This window comes from Thalia democratica, chromosome 1 (genome assembly GCF_965202585.1).
Source record: "Thalia democratica chromosome 1, ktThaDemo2.hap1.1, whole genome shotgun sequence".
In the NCBI taxonomy this organism is placed as follows: Eukaryota; Metazoa; Chordata; class Thaliacea; order Salpida; family Salpidae; genus Thalia; species Thalia democratica.
In genome coordinates this window covers 61,709,368-61,733,042 of record NC_139165.1, presented here as the reverse complement: position 1 = coordinate 61,733,042, position 23,675 = coordinate 61,709,368, and the positions used below count along the sequence as shown (strand labels likewise).

Genomic DNA, 23,675 nt, shown 5'->3' with positions numbered 1-23,675 from the left:
ACTTTGAAGAGATCTTTAGTTTATTAAAAAACAAACATTTGCAACTCTGTAGAAAACAAAAAAATATACTAGCAAATAGAGAAAATTAAGTACCGTAAATTAAATGTTTTTAGTAAAATTTAAAATAAAACTAAAAACTACCATATCATTGAAATACTGAATTTCATACTTTTACTTATTTGTTGTGTATAGTTTTTGAAAGCAATAATTTCAACTTCATTTTAAATGATATCACATTAAAAAAAATGTTGTAGTAAATAGTATTCGTTTACTTGATTTTTTTACACGTTTATAAAAAGTCTATTTGTAACTTGAAATAGTAGAACTTTAAAATAACAGTTAAAATACTTAAAAAAACATAGTGAAGTATAAAAAACCAAAGTAGTGTGCATAGAAAATTTAGTATTGTTAAAAATATTTTTAAACGGCTTTTGTTTTGTCTTTTTTTACAAAAAGAATCTAGTTATAATAAAAATTAACAGTTCTTATCACAATTTTTTTATATATTAAGATTTTAAAACTTTAGAACTAAAGGTTTTTAATATTATATTATACTATTTTTTATACCCATGTGTGTAATAACTTATTTTATACTAATTTACTGTGCACAGCTTTTTAAAAGCTTGAAGACCACTGGTATTAATAATTGTAAAAATATTTATTCAAACAACAGTGAGGTTAAGTTTTAGAAATTAAAATTTTATAATACAATAACAGTTTATACCAGGGTTTCCCAAACTCATTTTTTATAAAAACCACTTGGCAAAAATTCAAAAAACAGTCCCTTATCATATATCGCTACTATATTTAATTGATCATTTACTCTTTTTCCCCTTACTAGTTATTTACCCATGGTAGCAAAAATTGACCCACAGGGCAATATCGAAAATTTTAAGAAACTCTGGTTTATATTTACTTTAAAATTGACATGAATACTCTATTTAGTTGATGAAACTTTTATCAGTAAAGTTTGCTCAATTTTTTTAAATACTAAAATATACTCTTCTTTTTAAAAAGACACTTATAGTATTTGCTTAAAGCTTTCAAAGCGTCTTTTTTAACTATATAAACCTTTAAATTTTGAGATTTTAACTCAAATAATTAAAAAGTTATTAAAAGATTAAATAGTTGATACATAATCTTAAATTAATAACAATTTTTATATAACAAGGGTTGGCCTGAACTATTAAAGAAAATCAAAATAGTCTGAGTTAGCCGATGTTATCAATTTTTTTATATGCTCAGGAATGGATCCTCTAAACCAGGGATCGGCAAACTGCGGCCCGCGAGCCAAAACCGGCCCTCAAAGCCAAAATTTGCGGCCCGCGAGCTACTTTTTAGCGAAAAAAAAAACTTTTAAAAAACATAAAAGTTAACGGTTTTGCAATAAAAACTTACAATTAGACTATTATTTTTTTAAATACCTATTAAAGGGGCTACTTTATTGCTTAATTTGTTATATTTTTTGTTTTAAATAGTATTTTTATACTAACTACTATATTTGTTTTTAAATAACTGCGACCCTCGACGACTTATTTCTAAAAAATGCGGCCCGCGAGCAATTTTCTCTGAGAAAATTTTCCCGCGAGTTACAAAAGGCTGCCGACCCCTGCTCTAAACGGTCAATGTTTGTAATAAACTTTTGTTAAATATAGATAGTAAACAGTTGGAGTTACCTGTGAGTTCATTTTTATGTTTTTTTATTGTAGCCTGCCGTCGGACTTTGTTGACTGGTAAGACTGTAAAGTTGTCTCCTTTTCCCTTCCAGCTATAGTAAAATTCTACGCATTCCGACTACAAATTTTTCAATCTTTAAGTTAGTGTATTTTTTAATAAAACTTACGATTATAGTTTGGATAAAGAAGTGATGTAAAATGAACAACCAAATAGTCTTTCTCTTTATAATGTTAAAAAGTAAGCTAACTAATAAATTTAAACAATTATTTAGGAAATAAATAACTTACTCTTGTTTTGTTTGGCAAGTGGTCTTTGTGAATTTTATAAAAGTCTTTGTTTGTCAATCTCAGTGCCTTAATGAACTTTTTCTATAACAAAAAAAAACGGTACTATTTCAATCTTATTCTAGACTTTTAAATTACTTACGATGCTTAAGGTATTAATTTACGATGCTCTAAATTTTTTTTTATCTAATCAGACACTTTTGTAAAAATGTTACCATTATAACATGTTAGAATAATATGAAACTAACCTGTTGTTCTTCTGACCATTTTCTTTCAATCAAAATAGGTAGGGCGGATTTTTGAAGAATTTCAACTGCCAACCTCGCATTGTAATTGCATTCAGATAACTTTGAAGTGTACATGGTAGTTAAGATTATGATAATACAAACTAAACAGAAAGAACATTTTCATTTAATATATATTAATTTCAAATTCTAATACAAAAACTATATAGCTAAAAACTTATAAACAACAAACGTAAATTAATTATTTATAACTTCATAATCAAAATAAAACTAAAAATTAATAATATTTGCTTTCTACTTTTTGTTTAATATTACTTTCTTTCTTGTAGAACTAATTGTGGCAAAAAAAAAAGATACCAATAAAAAAGTTTTTGTTAATATTTTCAAATTTTTACACCATTTCTATGTTCTTTGAATAATCTGTTCAATTTAACATAAATGTTTATTTTATTTCTGTGAATTTTTAGTTTTGCGTTTTGAATACTGTCGAATAAAATGTGTAATAAAAAATATAAATGAACTACAAATGTTCTTTTAAACAATATTCAAATATTTTTACAAATAATTTTAAGCTTTTTGAGTTCATTTATATCAAAAACTACACACAGTTAATTTTAGATTTACTTTAAACTAAACTAAAACATAATAATAACTGACCTGGAAGCTTTCTATCAAGCGCAGATAATTAAAAATTAATAACCCTTTTACTAACTAAACAAAATCGAGCGCTTAAACTATCTACTGCAAACTGAGCTTTCTACAAAATTGTTTAGGCTATTCATTGACGAATTTTAAAAAATATTTTAGAATTTCAAGGTTTCAAATTTATCGAATTGTCGAACATTAAAAGCAGGTGTTAGTTCATTTATACTTTTAGCTTTTCCAGTAAGTAGTGCACAACTTAAAACCAAAGTATCAAAATTCGCAAAATATACTGTACTATTAAATACTTCAAATCAAAAAAATCTAAAACTTAAAAACTAACAATTTTGTTATTAACATGGTAAAGTTTTTTTTGCATATTTCAGGTTTTCTGAATTTCTTCCAGGTTTTAAAAAAACAAGTTTTTTTTTGTCTAATTTTAAGTACAAAATTAAACTTAAGTTTAAAAAATTGTCTTAAAAGTAAAAAAATATTAGAAAGTTACTATAAAGCAGGTTTTTCCAGATTATATTTGCCTAAATTGTCAAATTCCAGAATCTTTTTAGGATTCAAGGTTTTTTGGCAACCCTGTATAAAAATTATATTTTTTGATGATACACAACTGCTTAAAAACAAAAAGAAGAATTTGAACAGCTATTTTTTTAATAGCTAATACAAATATAATGAACACCAAACAAGAAAACTAAAACCAATTGATTTTTAACATATACATATATAATACAGGGTTCGTGCGCGAATTTATTTTCATTTAGCCTGACTGAGACCAATTTAGCCTGACATTTTTTCAAAGTAAGGAAAATCCCCTTTAGAAGTCATTTTTGGTATTGGGGGGTCTTGAATAGTAATATTGTAGTCTCCAACTTCAACCAGCTTTATCAAAAATATGTTGAGCTTTAATAGTCTGCAAAAAGCAACTCATAGCTTAGGTACAACTCAATAAAATAAGAATAAATTGTGAAAAAGGTGATTGACCCCCTATGCCCTTAAGATAACAAATTCAGTGATAAGTTTTAAAATAAGTGTTATATCTAATCTATTACTAGTTTAATATTTTAATATATATTACTAAACACAATTGTTCAATTTAATTAAGCTCTAAGTAAAAACATTATAACCAGAAGATTTATAATAAAACAACGTGCATTGTTGTGTTTTATTAAAATTTAAAATGAAACGCTTACACGAGTATTAAAATAAGTAAAAAATCTTTATTGTAGTATTTTGACTAATAATTAAAATTGATACATAATTATAAACCCTAAACTCTAAATAAATACAGTGATTGTTGATGTCGTATCAGATTTAAAAAGCTTACACTTAAATCAATAAAAAACCTGTAATACTTTGTTCTTGTAAAGAAAAATTAATTGTACCTAAAATTTGTACTCCCACAAAACTTAGTACTTATATCTTAAAGCTAAGTTTTAGTGTTGTGAATATCTCTAATAACTTTAAACAAACAGTAAAATATATGAATAAACTGCTGAGAGTTTTAATCTATAAAGTATTTGGTATAAAGCCTTTAATTAGAAATTAAAACAGTTCAACCAACTTAGCTCTGAAATACAAAGCTGATGTAAACAAATTCAAACAAACAGCTAAGTTGTTGAACTAAACTGTAATGTTTAAACTGTATTTTTTTATAAATTTTTATAATTATGAAGTATATAATCTACTCAAAACAAAATAATGAAGATTCTTAAATTGTTTTTAGAGATTTAACAAAAGGTGTTAAGCATTTATTTTTACAAATAACTAAATATTTATTTAGAAATAAGTTTACATCTTAACTTGATCTTAAAAAGATTTCTCAATTGTTTAAAGAAAAATTTTCAAGCATTTGAACTGAGAAAAACTGAGATTCTCAAACTTTTAAATAAAAAAACTGATTTAGCCTGACGTTTTTCAACTTTTTTCAAAAAAACTGATTTAGCCTGATTTCGCCTGACTTAGCCTGACGCGCACGAACCCTGATAATAAGAATATGTTTCATAACTTACAATATTAAGCGCGTGAATCAAAATGTCATCCTTTTTGTGTAACTTATCAAGCGGGTGATCATTTTCAGTATACGGAACTCCGCGTTGCTGAAAGTTGTGTTCACTCCTGTTTGTCATGAAAGCAACACACCTAAAAAGTCAATAGATTGATTTTTGAAAGTTTTAAAGTATAGTTGAAATGGGAGCCGATCATTTCTAACCCGCTATCATTTCTAACCCGTTCACTTCTAACCCGATCATTTCTAACCCGATCATTTCTAACCCGATCACTTCTAACCCGATCACTTCTAACCCGATCATATCTAACCCGATCATATCTAACCCGATCACTTCAAACCCGATCATTTCTAACAAGATCATTTCTAACCCGATTATTTCTAACCCAATTTACCCCAATCATTTCTAACCCGATCATTTCTAACCCGATCACTTCTAACCCAATCACTTCTAACCTGATCATTTCTAACCCATTCTACTTGTTTATCTAATTTCTTAATTTTAATCTAGATTTCTTTAAAAACAAACTAGTCTTTATAAAATTATTAAAGTATTTTTTTTTAGTTATTTTTTTAAACATTATGATTTTAATGTGTTACGTAAAAAACATTGTTGATTTAAACCTTAACTTTAGTATTACCTAAACATAAGTTTAATTTATTTTTATAACCTTGTTTTTTATATTTCATCCTACACATAACTTCATTTTTTTTCATTATTTCATACAAATTTGTTCTTTCAATCTACTTTAACAGACTTTTTTTGTTAAAAATATACAATTCACTTAATCGTTTACTTTACAATATTTGAAACTATTCTTTGTAGAACTTTAAAGTAAGCAGTTACAACTATATTTAAGATGGATCTTATGATAATTCCCGTGACTATAATAATTTTATAATAAGCAAATTTTAAAAAGCAAACCTTTAAAATTATAATATTCAGATACAAAAATCGTTATATTACGGTCTAAAAACTACAATGTAAGTCTGTTGTAAATGTTGTATTATTTCTGACTAATGTATTAGCGCTTTATAGTAGGTTATTTTTAAGTTTCATTTCAATAACTATTACAAATTGTTATACAACTTGCATAGGCCTATTAAAATAATGGAATTCAAACAAACACTAGTAGAAATTAAATATATTTGTTATATTAAGTGAAAAATCATGATTTTTAGGTATAACCTAGATATTAAAACAGTAATTTCGTATAACAAACTGCAAAAGTATGTTACGTCGATTGAACATATTGATTTCACATCATTAATAAATTCCTACTTAGTCCTAGAGCAAAAAAGTAACTAAAAACTACACAGACATGTTTATTTGTATAACAAGTCCGAGATTAATTAAATCTTGCCAAGGTAATCTTCTTTAAAACCATTACTTAAATCTATAAAATATACAAAATGTTTTAATTACGACTTAAATTAGTACTTTAGTACAGTGCTTCTGAAATGGGGTTCCGCGGAACCCTAGGGTTCCGTGACGCCTCTCAGGGGTTCCGCGAAGCCTTTCGAAATTTAAAAAAGAACATTTATTTAATTTAACATTTTATGTAAAATTAAAATTAGGGGTTCCGCGGAAAAGTTGAACTTTGGAAAAGGGTTCCGCCATTAGAAAAAGGTTCAGAAGCACTGCTTTAGTAGACAATAATTTCTTTAAAATTTACTTTATTGTGAACAGTTGAAATAACGTAAGTATAAACGTAATAAGTATTGAAAAACATTTTGAAACAGAGTAATAAGTTAATTATAGTTAAATTAAGTATAACGAGGAGCAGAAGTTTATAAAAACTACATCAAGTTTTTTGTTTACTTTAATCAACTATTTTTTCAGACAATTATTACAAGCAACATATTTACTTTTTATTAAATACAGTAAAGCCAGCTTGAAGTCTATTGACATTTTCTCGGTGTTTTTTTGCACCTCTAAATTTCTAAAAACTTATTTTTGCACCTCTAATTTTCTAGAAGTCCATGTTAGAGTTTCACAATACAAACAAATTTTATTATTTTATTATAAATTCAAAAAAATATAAATTAATCAAGTAACTTATACTCATATTTCATATCTAATTATCGCTAAATAATATTAAGTTCTAGTGTTTTTGGAAACCTGTGAAACAATAAATTTTAAGAGATATCAAAAAATTGTTTAAAGAAGTTTTTATTATTAATTGTGTGCAACTGTTTTTCGTTTTATTGGAACTTACTGATCGATGAATGAATTGATGTTAAACTTGCTTATTATGGAGTCAAAACCAAATTTATTAAAAACCTTCTTCTTCAAATCATAAATTAGTCGATTAGTATTATCCTAAGTGTTAAATTATTTTGCTGTTAATCTATAAATACTAGATAAGACTATAGTTTATGATTTTAAGGTATATAAATTTGCGTCTCTTTGTTAAGTGTCATTCAGTTTAAGTGGCCCAGAATTTGATGCCTGGGTCTAGCGTAGGATAATAAACTTCCAATAGCAATGAATATCAAAAACTAAATTTTAACAAAAGCTATCTGAACGTTAAGTTTTAGTTTGAACAAAATTCAAAAAATTTCATTAAAAAAACTTTGTTTAGATTAATTTGTTTTTAAAACAAATCGTTATTTTAAAACAGTAATAAACAAATATATTAATACAGATCGGGTTAGTAGTTGTCGGATTAGATCGGGTTAGAAAAGATCGGGTTAGATATGATCAGGTTAGAAATGATCAGGTTAGATATGATCGGGTTAGAAATGATCGGGTTAGAAATGATTGGGTTAAATCGGGTTAGAAATGATCGGGTTAGAAATGATCTTGTTAGAAATGATCGGGTTAGAAGTGATCGGGTTAGAAGTGATCGGGTTAGAAGTGATCGGGTTAGAAGTGATCGGGTTAGAAGTGATCAGGTTAGAAATGATCGGGTTAGAAGTGATCGGGTTAGAAGTGATCGGGTTAGAAATGATCGGGTTAGAAATGATCGGGTTAGAAGTGATCGGGTTAGAAGTGATCGGGTTAGAAGTGATCGGGTTAGAAGTGATCGGGTTAGAAGTGATCGGGTTAGAAATTATTGGGTTAGAAGTGATCGGGTTAGAAGTGATCGGGTTAGAAATTATTGGGTTAGAAGTGATCGGGTTAGAAATGATTGGGTTAGAAATGATAGCGAGTTAGAAATGATAGTAAACCAGTTGAAATACTTTCAATAATTGTAAAACTTTTTATTTGTTTAACATCTGAAAAACTAAGTGATATTTTTAGACAAAATTGAGACCACAAAAACAAAAGTAAGCGTTTTTTTTTATTAATAAAAGGTAAAATACACAAACTAGGTATTTTTTACAGACATATTTTAACACTCTTTGACTAATTGTTATGTTGTAACTAAACTTAACAACAAACTGTATAATATAATTAAGTTAGTCTAACTAGATAAAATTATCAGTTTAGACAAGTCTAAAAAACTATAAATACCAAGTTTGCCTGTCTAGCATGAGTATTTAAAATCTTTTATAAAAATATCAACTTGTTGTTTTACTGAATTTTTTTCAATCTTTAACCAGTTTCGCTTATATAAAATCGGTTTCCGTAATAGTATACAAATAGCTACTGTGTTTAATCGAGCAATAAAAAAAATCACTTTATAGTAATCTATTTAGAAATTTTATGAATTTATACAAAAATATTTTGGCTAAACACAATTTACGAACAAATTACTTAATAGGTTAATAAAGTTATTAAGTGAAAAAATGATGTTAAAACTAACAAGATAAAAGAAAACTTTTATACAAACCTGGCGCAAGCAATAAAGTTCTGTAAATCATTGTCATGAAGTTGATATGGATTCCAAAAAATTTCCTCAAATTTTCTGAATTTATACTCTTTATTACTTGAATGTTGCACCAAAGGTGGTATTATAGCCTATCAAAATTAATTTAAACATTTTATAGTAAGTTTAAGGTTAGTTATTTCTGTTATAAGTATATGTATCTCTTTAATTTAAATTATACAGAGTTAATGTACTATTACTTTAAATAAATTTGTGCAATAATACCTAGGATATTTATATATAGCACAGGGTTGCCACTCGTTTTTTCAAAAAATTTTCCAGGTTTTCCAAATTTCTTACAGGTTTTTAAAACTACATACTTTTGGGTCTATTTATAGTTTAGAGTTAAGTTAAAGGTAAGAAACTGTGTTAAATAGCATAAAAACATTGAAAAGATAACGTAATGCTACTATAAATATGTTTTTTAATAAAAAAAAATTTGATGATGACAATTTTTTTTTGTTTGATAGATTTTTGAGTCAAATCGCAATTTTTCTTTTAAACATGTTAAAATTGTTCAAATCCCAGGTTTTTTCTAGGTTTTTTTTAGTGATTTTTGTTCAAAGTTCCAGGTTTTTCCAGGTATTTTTGCCTAAATTGTCAAATTCCAGGTTTTTCAAGGTTTTTCCAGGTAAAGTGGCAACCATGATAGCAGTTTATAATATTTGTAAAAATTATTTAAAGTCACTATCATTAATGCGCTTTGTGATCAAAAAACAATCATGTACTAAAAACATTACATTAAATACAGAGACAAAGAGAGTGAAGCAACAAAATGATATTTCAAAAAAGTAATAAGTAAATAAAATTCATTCTGATCATTTCTTTGTCAACTTGTGTATTACTTTTATTTTTCTTTGAGTTTTTGGAGATAGAATTTCGTAACTGGCAAGCTCCTTCTTCCATGAATGCTGACATTAAAGCTCTATAGGTCATTCTTGCAGAGGTATTTAAAATATACTGTTATGACTAAATCGCTGTACAACATAGACTTTGGAATTCGATTGTCATCCATCTTCAAAACTTTACTAATTAAGCGAATGGTAAATAAGTAAGGCTATGTATTAGCTGAGGGTAAGGTAAATAGTGGTTAGACTAGTATTTCTCAACACTTCCATGTTGGTGATCTTTTGTTTTCATATATTTCAAAGGATACACTAGAGAAAATAAATATTTTTATAGAAAATTCTTAACAAAAATAGTTTTGAAACATTTTCAACAGAGCCATCACAAAACTGAATTATATATTTTCTCACATTAATAACTTTTTAGATAAACTTTTAACAAGAAAAAACAGCCGCAAAAACTAGAAAAATAGTTTTAATTAGTTTAGTTTTAGTATTAAAATAAATCAGAGAGTGCTCTATGGCATGGAGCCTATGCTGACAACAACAAGAAACATAACTTTGAGTTTATGATAAACTGGTTAAAAAAAATTAATAACTGTCAACTAACTGTTCGTACAACATTTTAAAAAACTGTGTTTTAAATTTTAATATATATTTACTTATTTATGATACAAAAATAACTAGTTTTCGATTTTTTTACTGCACTTTCGATGCGTTTAGTATATCATCAGAACAATAATGAAGTTTATAAACAATTGTTTAACGAATAACAAAAAATTCAAAAAAAAATAGTATATATTAACTATACTATATAATAAATACACAGTATATACTAACTATTATAATCTAATTATAACTTAGTCATTTCTAATGCTACAACAATGTACAAATTTAGACAACATATAGCTTTTTATTACAAAAGTAACGGTAACAAAAGAATTTTAAAGGTACAATAACTAATAAAATATAACTTTTTAGTAAAAATATTGTATAAATAGTAATGTATGAATTTGTTGAGCCAGTCTATAAAATTTACCAAAACAGCTTACCAAAGGCATTTTTCATAAAACTTAGCCTTTTGTTATACTTTTTTTAATTAAAATATTAATTGTGTGTATTAATTTTAATTACATTGTAGTGTATATAAGAAAATTTTAATCATCCTTTTTACAAGTAAAACACAATTATTTTAAATAGAATCTATTGGACGCATATATATAACAACAAAATACTAGTATAATTTCTACGTAAAGAAAGTTTAAAAAGTAACACTAACAGTAAATATTTCAAACAAAACTTTACCAAGCTTTTAAATACACTTTTTATTTTAACTACTCTAAATTTATTTACTTAAAGTATAACATTGATTGGTATTTGATATAAAAAAAAACACTAAAACCTTTTGCATGCAACCTCTTTCAGTGGCAGTTGAAGTTCTACTGAAAGGACAATAATCTGTTAACGATCCGTCTCTACTAGTCAGTTTTCTAAAAAACAGTTGCAATTTTATTTATAAATAAAAAAATAGGAAACACATGGTGGCCTCTGGTTTTTAAGATATTTCTTCAACGTTTTCTAATTTTCTTTCGCGATTTTAAAGTACAATTTACTAAGTACTTCTAAGTATATAACAAAACTTAAGTAAAAAAATGCTTTTAATAGTATAAAGTTGCTGAATAGATACTGTATGGATTGCATATTTTATAATAAACAAAAATTCAAAAGATTTCTAGGCGTCTAAAAACGAGAGTGAATGAACATATACCTAAATGTGTATTAAACTTTATAAAAGAAAAGATAACTAGGCATAAGCTGTAAAGGGGCCACTGGGGTAAGGTACAACCTACACTAGTTTTGAAACTTACAATAGATATTAAAGTTCAGGGGACTATAGCTTTTTTAATTTCTTTAAAAGGGGCCTATTGAAAAATGTTTAAGAAACCCTGCTTTAAATGAATGATAGATATTTAGAATCACAAAAGATTAGTATGTTTTGAATAAGTTATTAATTATAACAAAATTTATATGCTTTCCGTGATTTTTTAACAACATAACTAACTATATTAAACTACTTTTTTAACAGCAAACATTTAAAAAAATGCTTAACATTGAGCACATTATTTTTGAACAGTTATGTTGTTATAAAATCGATAAGAATCACAATTCACAAATTATTATTTTTTAATTGTTTTTTAGGGCTTAAATTTGTAAACTATTAATAAATTAAACTTTAGAATAATTGTTAAATTTTTAACTCATATTTTAAAATTGCTCATTTACAGTGTAAAAACAACCTGTTTGGGTCTGGATTAAATCCCCATACACAGAAAAACTCATCATCTCCTAATTTTTGGACTTCAAACAAACTATTATGCTTTTTAACTACACATTTACCTCTGAAAAATGTGTTAATTTAAAAGGCTTCACTTTAAATAACTTTAGGTACAAATAAATTAATTTGAAACCTTAATTTGGAAACAGGAAATGATAGAGGAAAATAATCTTCCTCACAACGGTGCCTAAAAACTTCCCTAGATCTGGTTTGTTTACTACTAATTTTACTTCTCACTTCTTCCGTATCTTTAATCAAAGCTTTTATATATGAAAAATTCTATCATTTAAAATAATTGTTTAGTTTATTTATTTATTTTTCAGCTAATGAAAATTTTCATACTATTATATTTAAAAGTTTTTCATAACCTTACGGGTATGTTTATTGAATATAACCAAGTCTTAAGTTAAGTATAACTAAAATTTTATACAGATTTAAATCTAAAATATTTAAACTTAATATACTACCTGATTGTTTAGTTCTGTAGTTTATAAGTAAATGATTAGTAACATCTGGTAATTCTGCCGTTCTGTAGTACATTTCAACAACTACAGTAGCAATATCTTTCTTGTTCTGTAATTTCAAAAAAAAATATAAATTTAATACATTTTTATTGAAATTATACTTAAAGGACAGTCTAATTTGTATATTTGCTGTGTCCTCACATACTTAAAAGATTTTATTTATTTTTACCCTTTTCCCTAACCCACCTTACCCAAACATATAAAAAATATTTCAAAAAATAAAGTTTTACTAATTAAAATCAAAAATAAAACAAAAAGTTTTTTTTGCTAACTCAGCAAATATGCAAATAAAACTAACCTTTAACTATTCTAATCATTATTTACAGGAACGGGTCAAATATGCACGAAGAGACTTTTGCACGAAGGGTCGGATATACACAAAGAAACATTTTTGCACGAAGACACTTTTGCATGTAGGGTCTTTTTTGCACGAAGGGTCAATTTTGCATGAGTAAAAAAAAAAGAGAAAATAAAAAGATAATATAATTTAAAAAAAAATACAACCATGCGTAAGGGTTAGGGGCAGAGACGTAGCTTGCTCAAAAGAGATTTAAATCTGCAAAATAACAAAAACATCAGGGACGATGCGTGATGTCACCATAGGGGGTACAGAGCAATTTAAACTACCTCTAATGTTATTTTATATTAAAGTTTAAAGTTATGTGAAAACCCATAAAAATCTTTATTCAAAATAGGTATAAGAAAATCACAATTTTATTTAAAAATAAGTTAGCAAATCAAGTTATAAAAACCTAAATAAAAAAGAAAAAATATACTGATAGAGGGTAAGAATTAGGGGTAATAGTGATAGTAAAAAAAAAAATAATAAATTTATGTAAAAAAAAAATTAAAATATTTCAAACCCTTCAAAAGTGACCCCTCGTGCAAAATTGACGCCATGCAAAAGTGTCTTTGAGCAAAAATGTCTATTCGTGCAAAAGTGTCCCTTCGTGCATATTAGACTTATATCCATTTTTTACTGCTTAATTTAAAATTTACTTTAATTATCTATAACATGATAGTTTAAAAACTATTTACATGATAGCCACAGAAATTTCCTTAGTTATACTTATAGTATAAAAATAATATTTTATAAACTTCACACTTATACTACATTAATAAGCCAAAATTGATGCTATAGGGCAGGGGAAAAACTATTTTTTCTAATTAGTTATATCTTTTTAAATTAAATACCAAGCTGCATGGTTGCCACAGATCAAGCTGAGACAAATTTCCTGACTTTTCACCAAAATTTTCCTGACTTTTCTAAATAAAACTCTTAATTAAACTTATTTTAAAATACATAACCTAACACTTGAAACTATACAAAGCTTTCAATCTAATTTTAATACAGGTTAAAACAACAGCTTTTTTTCTGAATTCAATCATCAAATTTCCATTACATCACTTGAACCATCTGTGTATGATTGATGTATTTGCAATAAACAGCTCTATCAGCAAAATACTTGTATTATTACCTTATAAACACAGCTTGTCTGAAAAAAGACACAATTTTTTAGCATTTCCTAGCATAAATGTATCTAAATAAACCAAACGACATATAAGGAACTTTTACAATTAAAACCTTAAATTGATAACGAACATTTACAACAAAAATCTTAAAACAATAACGTACTTGTTCAATATGTTAATAGAAAATTTTTGCAGTTTTTTAAAGCATATTTTACTAATTTTTACCAGATAAATGCATTGGAAATTTAATATTTTTTTAATCTCTAGGAAAATTTTGATAATTATTCTGACCTTAAAGAATTCTTAATTAATTTTTACCATTTGAAGGCTTTGGAAAATAAGGAACTTGTAAATTTTAACTGACAAAATCTGACTTCTTTTTAAATTTTATCAAGTTTCCTGACTTTTGTCATCTGTTAAAATTTTTCCTGACTTTTCCTGATTTCCTGACCATGTGGCAAACCTGAAGCTATTAGTGATTTTTTCCAGTTTAAAAAATTAAAGTAACTTTTGAGATATTAGCAATTAATAATATAAATTAAATTGGTTTTTATGGTTGGCTCAAACTAAGAAGGCAAAAATAGACTAGTTCAGTGCTTCTGAAATGGGGTTCCGCGAAGCCTTTCGAAATTAAAAAAGGAAATTTGAAAGAAAAAAAAATACATCATAAAACATGTTTAAAAAATGGAACACATAAAATGGAAAACATATATAATTATAGCATTCATTGATCTGCTTAGTGTGTATCTAGCGGTAGAACTTTTAATGGGTATTCATAATTAATAATCCAGGGTCATGGAGATGGCTAGTGATACAGAGGATCAACTACTGGAGAAATTAAAAGCCAGTCTATTTTATGCTGTGCAAGTAGACGAGTCCACTGACGTAAGCAGCAAGGCCTTGTTACTCGTTTTTGTTAAATATTGTGGGCAGGAAGGATTCAAGGAAGATATATTATTTTGTGGAGAATCACCCACAAAAACAACTTCTATTGAAGTAATGAAATGTGTCAAAAATTATTTCTTCAGCAAGGGTTTAGAGTGGAATAATTGTGTCGGCATTTGTACTGACGGTGCAACGTCTATGACTGGGTCCAAAAATGATGTAAAGAGGAAAATGAAGGATAAATCAGCTGAAGCTAAATGGATACATTGGTTTTTTACATAGAGAAAATTTGGTAACAAAACATCTTCCTTCTTGTTTATAAGAAGTTCTCTCAGCGTCGATTAAATCTGTTAATTTTATAAAGAAAAGTGACACAAAGGCCAGATGTTTCAAAGACCTATGTGAAAGTTTAGATACTAACCATCTGCAACTTCTTTATCACAACGAAGTTTGCTGGCTGTCGAACGGGCGGACACTGGTTCGTCTCGTTGAATTAAAGAAGCAGGTGTTCACCTTTTTTAAAGATGAAGGCTCAGAATTAGTGAGGTTCTTTGAAGATGATGTTTTTTTGGCCAGGCTAGCTTATCTCACTGATATTTTCGAAGAATCGAACGCTTTGAACTTAAGCATGCAAGGGAAGCAAAATTCCATTTTTGTCATGACAGACAAGATTGAGGCGTTTAAAAATAGAATTAACTTTTGGAAGAAAAAGATTAGCAATGGTAATTTAGCGATGTTTCACCAGTTTGATGAGGCCCATGAAAAATGCATAGAATTCAATTTCTCTGACGAAATATACAACCACCTTGATCTTTTGTCTATAAAGTTTCAACATTATTTTCCTGAAGATGTTCACATCAGAAATTTATGGATTTTGAATCCTTTTATGTGTGATGTTGCTTCAGAATAAGTGAATCATCCTTCAAATACAGAAAACGAATTGCTGCAACTATCTGAAGATAGCAATTTAAAATTGAGTTTCAAAGGAAAGAAGCTTTTAGATTTTTGGATATGTGCAATTTCAGAGTACCCTGTCTTAGCAAAGCGTGCAGCAAAATTTCTTTTACCATTCACCACCACTTATCTTTGCGAGTCCGGTTTTTCTCATGTAACAAACATTAAAACGAAGCAAAAGAAACTGTATTCTGAATCCAACCTTATCTGCCTGTCTCCGTCTCAGTCTATCCAAAATCCAGCTGCGCATTGACATGATTGTTGCTAAGAGACAAGTTTAAGTTTCGCACTAAATATTTTTTAATTTATTTTTCGTTAGGCATTTTACCCGTTTATTACAGTAATCTGTGAATTCGATTAGGTTCATGTTCATTTCGTTATTGTTAGTAGCTCTCATTTTGTTTTTATTAAGCAAAAAAAGGTTTTAATGACGTTGCGATTTGTTTTCATGTTTGTTTTCGTTTATTTATTATAGAATCAAAAAATACCTATTGCCTCTGGCGCACTTTGAGTTTGACTCGACTTAATACTATTACAATTTGTATGATTTCTAACAATGATATAGTTTTGCTAAAAAATTCGTTTTTCACTGAAATTCTTTTGTTTTTTGCAGAAAATATTATATTAAACATTTTATGTAAAATTAAATTAGGGGTTCCGCGGAAAATGTGAACTTTAAAAAAGGGTTACGCCACTAGAAAAAGGTTCAGAAGCACTGGACTAGTTCACTAAAATCCATCTCCTCTTTCAGTTTTAGAGCAACTGTTTTAAAACTTTCCAGACTGATCTTAAATAATTTTTTAACAATTTTCAGAAAAAAGCGCTTTTATAATAAAAAAATTATAATATTTTTTTTGGTCATGAAACTTTTATTAGTTTTTTTTAAATCAGTTTCTTAAAATTTTTAATATTATCAAAAATAATAAGCTTGAAGTAAATTGTTTCAAAACTGAATAAAGAGATCGATTTTTAATGAATATTTCAAAATCCTGAGACAATCAACCTTGAAAAGTTTTTGCTCCATACAGTTGGATTTTTTTAAAGAACTAGTTATATCTCATAAATTATTGATTTTTTTCGTTCTTTAAAAATTTTCTTGTAGTATATACTCTTCTAAATAAGAGCCAATGTTATAATTGTAAAAAAAATGTTGAAAACCATCTTTTATGGCCTTAACTAGAAACATTGTATGCAATAGAAGTTTTCATTGTCAATTTTTTTTAGAATTAAAAAAATATAACTAAAATTCTATAAATTCCTTTAACATTTAGAAAATCAATCTCAAATTTTCAGGAAATGTTCCCTACATCAAAAAAAAACCACATTGTAACAATTTCAAATTACAATAAATTTATGCTTATAGTCGAAAAATAATTAACTAATTTTTTGTTTGAGAAAAAAAAAAAGTCTAATAAAATATATCCTACCTTACAGCATTTTATTATATTTAGACTAGACTGAAAAAGTTTAAGGACCATTTCTTAAAATCTGTTTTTAGTCCATATCTTAATAACTTGTTAAATTCATCAACTTTGTTCCGTTATATTTAAAAAATATATTAACCTTAAAAAGATTAAAAAATAATTGTTTGCTAAACTAAATATCTTTAAGATTAACTTGTAAAAAATGTTAACTTAGATTAATATAAAACCTTTTTTTAATAATGGTTTTATATTAAAACATTAAGAATACTTATAAACAGGGGCGTTGTTTTGGAAAAATTATTACGTTTTATAATATTATAAAACTGTTAAAATTATATTTTTTATTAACATTTAGTTTACCAATGTTTTGTTATAATTTTAGTATTAAATCTTACTTAATAGCTTTATTTACAGTAGCGAGAAATTGCTGTTGAGAATACACAGAGTTTTAATAGTGGTTTATCAGCAGTTTTAAAAGTGGTTTATCTCAACAGTGGTTTCTCGCAACATTGTCTGCCTAATGAGTTCTACTAAGGACGAAACCAGTCGTAAGTTGTCTCGGATACTGTTGTTGATAGTTGTGTGGTGAAGTTCATTCTTTATTATCAACAGCGCAAAACATTTCAAATTTGTTTGATGATAGACGAAACAAATACTACTTAAAACTGATCAAACAAGTGTAGACTAAAATCTCACAATAAGCTGACAATGTCTTAGACATTGAGCTGTGAACAATTTGCATGTGTCAAATTTATGAACCTAACTTACAAACGGTTGCTTCAGTGTACTTAAGCCCGCTTGGTTTGATCTCACAACAGTGACTTTTTGCAACTATGCCTGCCTAATTAGTCCTAATAGGGATGAAACCAGTTGTAGGTTGTCTTAGACATTTCTTATACATTGGGCTGTGAACAATTTTGCTATGTCTTTTTTTACCTACAAACGGTTGCTTCAGTTCATATGCACTTAAGCCAACTTGGTTTGATCTCAACAGCGGCTTCTTGCAACTATGCCTGCCTAATGAATCCTAATAGGGATGAAACCAGTTGTAAGTTATTTTGAATACTGTTGTTGATGGCTGTGTGGTGAAGTTATTTATTTATAAATTAGTTTTAGAAAATAAAACATTAAGGGTTTTTTTTAATAATTGTACATTTTCCGCAACGCCTAAAAAATACCATTGGTTTCAATTGCTTATCACCAATAAAATAAAATTCGGAATTAAAATTAACTCACTACTTTTATTTCTTTTATGGTGCATATCATATAAGGCATGTCAGCTTTTACAAATATGTACACTGCATCTGAAAAAAATAATTAATAAAGTTTATACTAAGTAATTATTCTAAAATATTTACCTAATACTGATAATGTCATCACAAATATTAATATTCAATGGAAAACTAATTTCCTTTATTTATTAGTATAGTTTATGGAACAACAAAAAAACGTTCAAAATATTTGGTTTTAGAACCTTGCGCACAAAAAAAACCCTTTTGGTTATTGAGTCGCACACCACAGAAACCTTTTGACATTTTGTCCAGGACAAAAATTACTGTATTTTTAATGTTAAAAATGATATTATTATTAAAGAACTACAGATAAACTAAAATGAATGGAAAACAATAAGTATGCAGAAGGCCACAGCCATTAATGTACAAGCTGTTTAAAAAAAAATAACACTGTTAATTAGGCATTAAAATACTTTTAAATATTAGTTTGAATAATAGCTGAAACTAGAAACTTTAACTGAAAAAGTCACTAAATTTATTAGTTTAAATCAAATTTTCAACAAAAATAAACTTTTAAATTGTGTTTTCCACTTTAAGTGGCCCATGTTTTCGTGGGTTCTTTCGTAGGACAAAAAACTTACTATATTAATCTAAATCTGCTATAAGTAACTTTAAACGAAATCCTGTAATATTACTTATCTAAAAACATTATCTATGTACCGTAAAAGCATAAGACTTAAGCATTGTTATGTTTTAAAATACTGTTAAACAAAACAAAGTTAGTTTAAGGCCATAAGGGATTAACATGGTTGCCACTGATCAAGCTGAGAAAAATTTCTTGACTTTTCCTGACTTTTTACCAAAGTTTTCTAAATCATACTCTTAAATTAAACTTATTGTAAATTACATAATCTAACACTTGAAACTATATAAAGCTTTCAATCTAATTTTAATACAGGTTAAAAACAACAGTTTTTTGCTGAATTCTATCAAACTTCCAGTACACCACTTAAACCATCTGTGTATGATTCATGTTTGTAATAAACAGTTCTATCAGCAAAATACTTGTATTATCACCTTATAAACACAGCTTGTCTGAAAAAGGACACAATTTTTTAGCATTTCCTAGCATAAATGTATCTAGATCAGGGTTTCCCAAAGTGGGCGATATCGCCCCCCTGGGGGCGATTTCAGTAAGTCGGGGGGCGATTATTAGTAAGGGGGCGAAAGGGTGGGCGATAACTGGTAAGGGGGCGAAAAGGGGGCGATTTTAAAATTTTGGTTTGTCATAAAATTTTTAATTTTTATATTGCTTTTTTACTAATTTTAGCTTGCTTAAAAATATTTGACCCTGAGGTAAAACTTAAACAAAAAAAGTATATTTTGATTATGTAAAAACAAGAGAAAAAAATAAGTACTTAAGACTCCTACTTTCAGTAAATTACATATTTTCATTCATATATTTTCTTTTTAAACAATTACATAGATCATAGACGATCGGAATCCCTCTCACCATTTTATAACCTGACATATATGTTAACTGGGATCATAAATGGTTGGTAAAAATCTATGTTATATACTTTTAACTATCACCTCATGATATTTCCAATTGTTTTTTGAAAAGTCACTAAGTGAGACTAAGAAATAAAACTATACAGGGTTGCCAATTTACATAGAAACCTAAAAAAACTGGAATTTGACAATTTAGGCAAAAAAAAAACTAACAAATCTGGAATTTTTAACATTTCAACATATTTAGTAGTAAAATTTCGAATTGACAAAAAAAGCTATCGTATAGATAAAAATATGGATCCCTTTGAGGCAGATCTTTTTGAAGTAAATGACTTACAGAAAATCTTCTCAGACTTAAAAACTGACCTTGAACTTAAAGTAAATTTTTCCAAAGAACGATATGAAAGTATTTGGACTCAACAAAAACTAAGGCAAAAGTATCCAATCATTTGAGAGGAGTTTAGATTTTTGTTTATAGTTTTCCTTCTAGCTATGTTGATGAGAAAGCTTTCGGTTCAGTTATTAACATCTTGAAGAAAAGATGTAATCTAGATATTTGTAAAGGAGGTTTTATTTTATTGATTAAGAATTAGATTAGAAAAAACTTGCAAGCAGTCATTAACCTCATCCTTCACATTATATTAGACTACAGTAGCAGACATTATTTTATGAACGTTTTTTATTTTTTTTGACCTTTTAAAATACTTTTTATTTAACCTGCTTTGTATTGTATTTCAGTAGTCTTTTTATATTAAGATTTAATTTTAATTTTATTAAGTTATTTATTCTACAACAGGTTCGCATAATGCCTAATAAATATTAATTACAGTAGACTTTCCCTTGAGTTCGCACTTTTTACCCAAAAAAAAGTGCAAATTTTTATTTTCTAAAATTTAACTTAAGTAAGGTCTACTACTAACTAAATATTAACAAAACTAATAATACATAATATTTAATAGCTTATATAGATATATTTTTAAAATAATATTTGTTTTATGTTTTAGTTTATTTCATGTTTATTCATAACGTTATTGCATATAACATATTTAAATTTATCATTTTGTAAAAAAAAAAGGTAATAGTTTTTAAGTTTGCACTTTTTGATTTTGTTCAAAGTGCGGAAGTCTACTGTAATTAATAAATGGTTTATGTTTTAAATCTGTTAATAGTTTTATTTCGACCTTGTTAATTTTGTAGTTTATACTTGTCGTTTTACATTCGATAAAAGTTTTTATAGCATAGTGATTGAAGTATTTGTTAGAAAGAATTTATTTGAAATATTTTTGTTATTACTTGTTTAATCTGTATAAATAAAAAATTCTCGTTAAAGTTTTTATTTCTTTTTTTTTTTTGCTTTTAAAAGAGTATAGATTTGTGGTCTCTATTTGAAATGACTTTAAATTTATCATTTAAGAGATTCTTAACTCAATTTTATTTTCTAACTTGATTTATTATTGTTAAAAAATCTATATATTAAGGAATTTTAAACTAATAATACAACTGTTTTTTGTTTTATCTTAATTTTTATATATTAGCAATTAGAATGTGTTGTTAATTTTAATAGTTCAACACTAGCTTTTAGTTTTTCACTATTTTCTTCTGGTAAATTATTATAGGCTAATAACTAGAAAAAAAATAAACAGTATTGAATAAGCCATCAACAAGACTGTTACAGTTACAAAACAAAATTTTAACCTGAACAAAAGAATTTATTAATCGATTACTTTCTGCTCACAGAATTAACTGTAAAACTTTTGTTTTTTTTTTTGAAATTAAATTAAGAGATAAGAAAATGTTAAAATTAAGGTTTAGTTTCCTAAAGGTTATTCCAAGTCAAACACTTTTTAATGGTATTCTACTACAAAACATATAGATAAAAAATTTAAAATTGAGTTTTTAACTTTGCAACTAACTTGCTTATAATATATCTTAGCATTGAAATTAATAATTTTATTGCATTAACTGAACCACTTTTCATGTGAGATAATCAACCAGTCGGTCAAACTTCCTCAAACTAGATCAGAAATTATGTTCCAATACTTATTTTATTACGTGTTAAATAAACTGTTCATTCTTTTATAGTTTTTTACTCTGGTATAGTAATTTTAGAATATGCCTATTTATAAAATAATTTTAGTATTTTATGCGGCTTGAATAAGTTACTTAGTACATATTAACTTCTAAATCTCGTTATATGAAAGATTATTATAATGTCAGGTTTCAGTTAACATTTCAGATTGGTAACGTACAGTTAAGATCCAGTCAAATTTCGACCCGCTAAGTAACTTGAAAACTACTTGTGCAAAATTAACAAAGTTTAGTTTTTAGATACTTAATATATTAAAATACTTTTTCAATTTGGTTATCAGTTCACAATATTATTTCCTATATCATTTTATTACAATTTTGCTCGAGTATTTTAATTTCTTATATGTTTTTTTTTTAAACTATGCAGCCCGCAATTACATTTTTTTAACAAGTTGAAACTAGAAAAGATTTTTGAGTAAATATGAATTGCTGCCTACAAAAGTTGTCCACCACTACCCTAAAAGTTCCATTAGTTTCTAAACATTTTATATCTAAATAGGATTGATTACAGATTACACAAGGCTTTTTAATAGTTAAGTATTTTAATAAATTTTACTGGGCTTATAAGAAAACAGTTGTAACTTATTTTTTCAAGCCCTGAAAACTACTTTGAACACAACTCAAAAGTGCATGCATAAGAAGTACTAGACTAAATAACATTTGAACACAACTTTTTCGACTCAAAAGTTTGTACTCAAAAGAAAAACTATTTTCTAAAATCGTGGGGGGCGATTATTTTTCGAATTTCTGAAAAGGGGGCGATTTAGAAAATGAGTTTGGGAAACCCTGATCTAGATAAACAAATGACATATAAGGAACTTTTACAATTTTTATGTATATATCACAGTTTCACTATGGAAGTGTCCTTGCTACAGATCATCAATACTAAAAAGCTTACAAAATCTGCTTGTTCAAGTAGGGTACTTGATCAATATGTTAATAGAAACTGTTTGCAGTTGTATAAAGGATATTTTACTAATTTATACCAGGTGAAGGCATTGGAAATTAAATTAAATATTTTTGCAAATTTCCAGGAAAATTTTGGATTTTTTTTCTGACTTTAAAGGACTTTTAATAAATTTTTACCGTTTGAAGGCTTTGGAAAACAAGGAATTTTGTAAATTAAAACTGACAAAATATGAATTTTTTTTTAATTTTATAAAATTTCCTGACTTTTCCTGACTTTTTTTCAAAACCCCCCATTTTTACCTGACTTTTGTAATTTTTTTTAATTTTTCCTGACTTTTCCTGACCGAGTGGCAACCCTGGGTTAACCATGTTTTTTACAAGTTGATCTTTTTTTATAGAGTTTTTACTAAGCTTCAAGTTGATTTTTACCGTTTTAAAAAACTTGAACTATTTATGAGATATGATAGGTCAAGGTTGGCCGCAAAATAGGTTCCCTATGGGAAGGGAAAACTAAGACAGCAAAAAAAGATCATTTTATTTAAAATCTACCTCCTCCTATATTTTACAAGCAATCTTCTTCAAACTTTTACATTATAATCTTTATACAATAACAAAAAAACATTAATTTGGACTTAAAAAAAGCTTAAGTAAAAATACTTCTTTTTAATTTTTGTCATAAAATTTTTATTTTATTTTAATTATTAAAATTTATAAGTAACATTTTGTCTTATAACATTAGGAAAATTTCCTAAAAATTTGAAGATTGCTTAAAAATGAAGGAAAAGATATATTTTTAGTGATTTTTAAAGTTTCC

At 26.8% G+C, this 23,675-nt stretch overlaps 1 protein-coding gene across 1 annotated transcript in view; it reads right to left on the bottom strand.

Moving 5' to 3' along the window:
- The window catches only part of LOC145850014 (uncharacterized), a 50,395-nt gene that overhangs the window by 23,270 nt on the left and 3,450 nt on the right, over window positions 1-23,675 (bottom strand). Inside the window, exons 3-12 of the mRNA XM_082955154.1 lie at window positions 18,357-18,424; window positions 12,328-12,433; window positions 11,994-12,108; window positions 11,823-11,924; window positions 10,928-11,015; window positions 8,645-8,772; window positions 4,870-4,999; window positions 2,210-2,308; window positions 1,965-2,045; window positions 1,677-1,794 (exon numbers count right to left, since the gene is read on the bottom strand). Coding sequence (XP_082811280.1) covers window positions 1,677-1,794; window positions 1,965-2,045; window positions 2,210-2,308; window positions 4,870-4,999; window positions 8,645-8,772; window positions 10,928-11,015; window positions 11,823-11,924; window positions 11,994-12,108; window positions 12,328-12,433; window positions 18,357-18,424 — 1,035 coding nt within the window. The remainder of the gene's footprint in view (window positions 1-1,676; window positions 1,795-1,964; window positions 2,046-2,209; window positions 2,309-4,869; window positions 5,000-8,644; window positions 8,773-10,927; window positions 11,016-11,822; window positions 11,925-11,993; window positions 12,109-12,327; window positions 12,434-18,356; window positions 18,425-23,675) is intronic.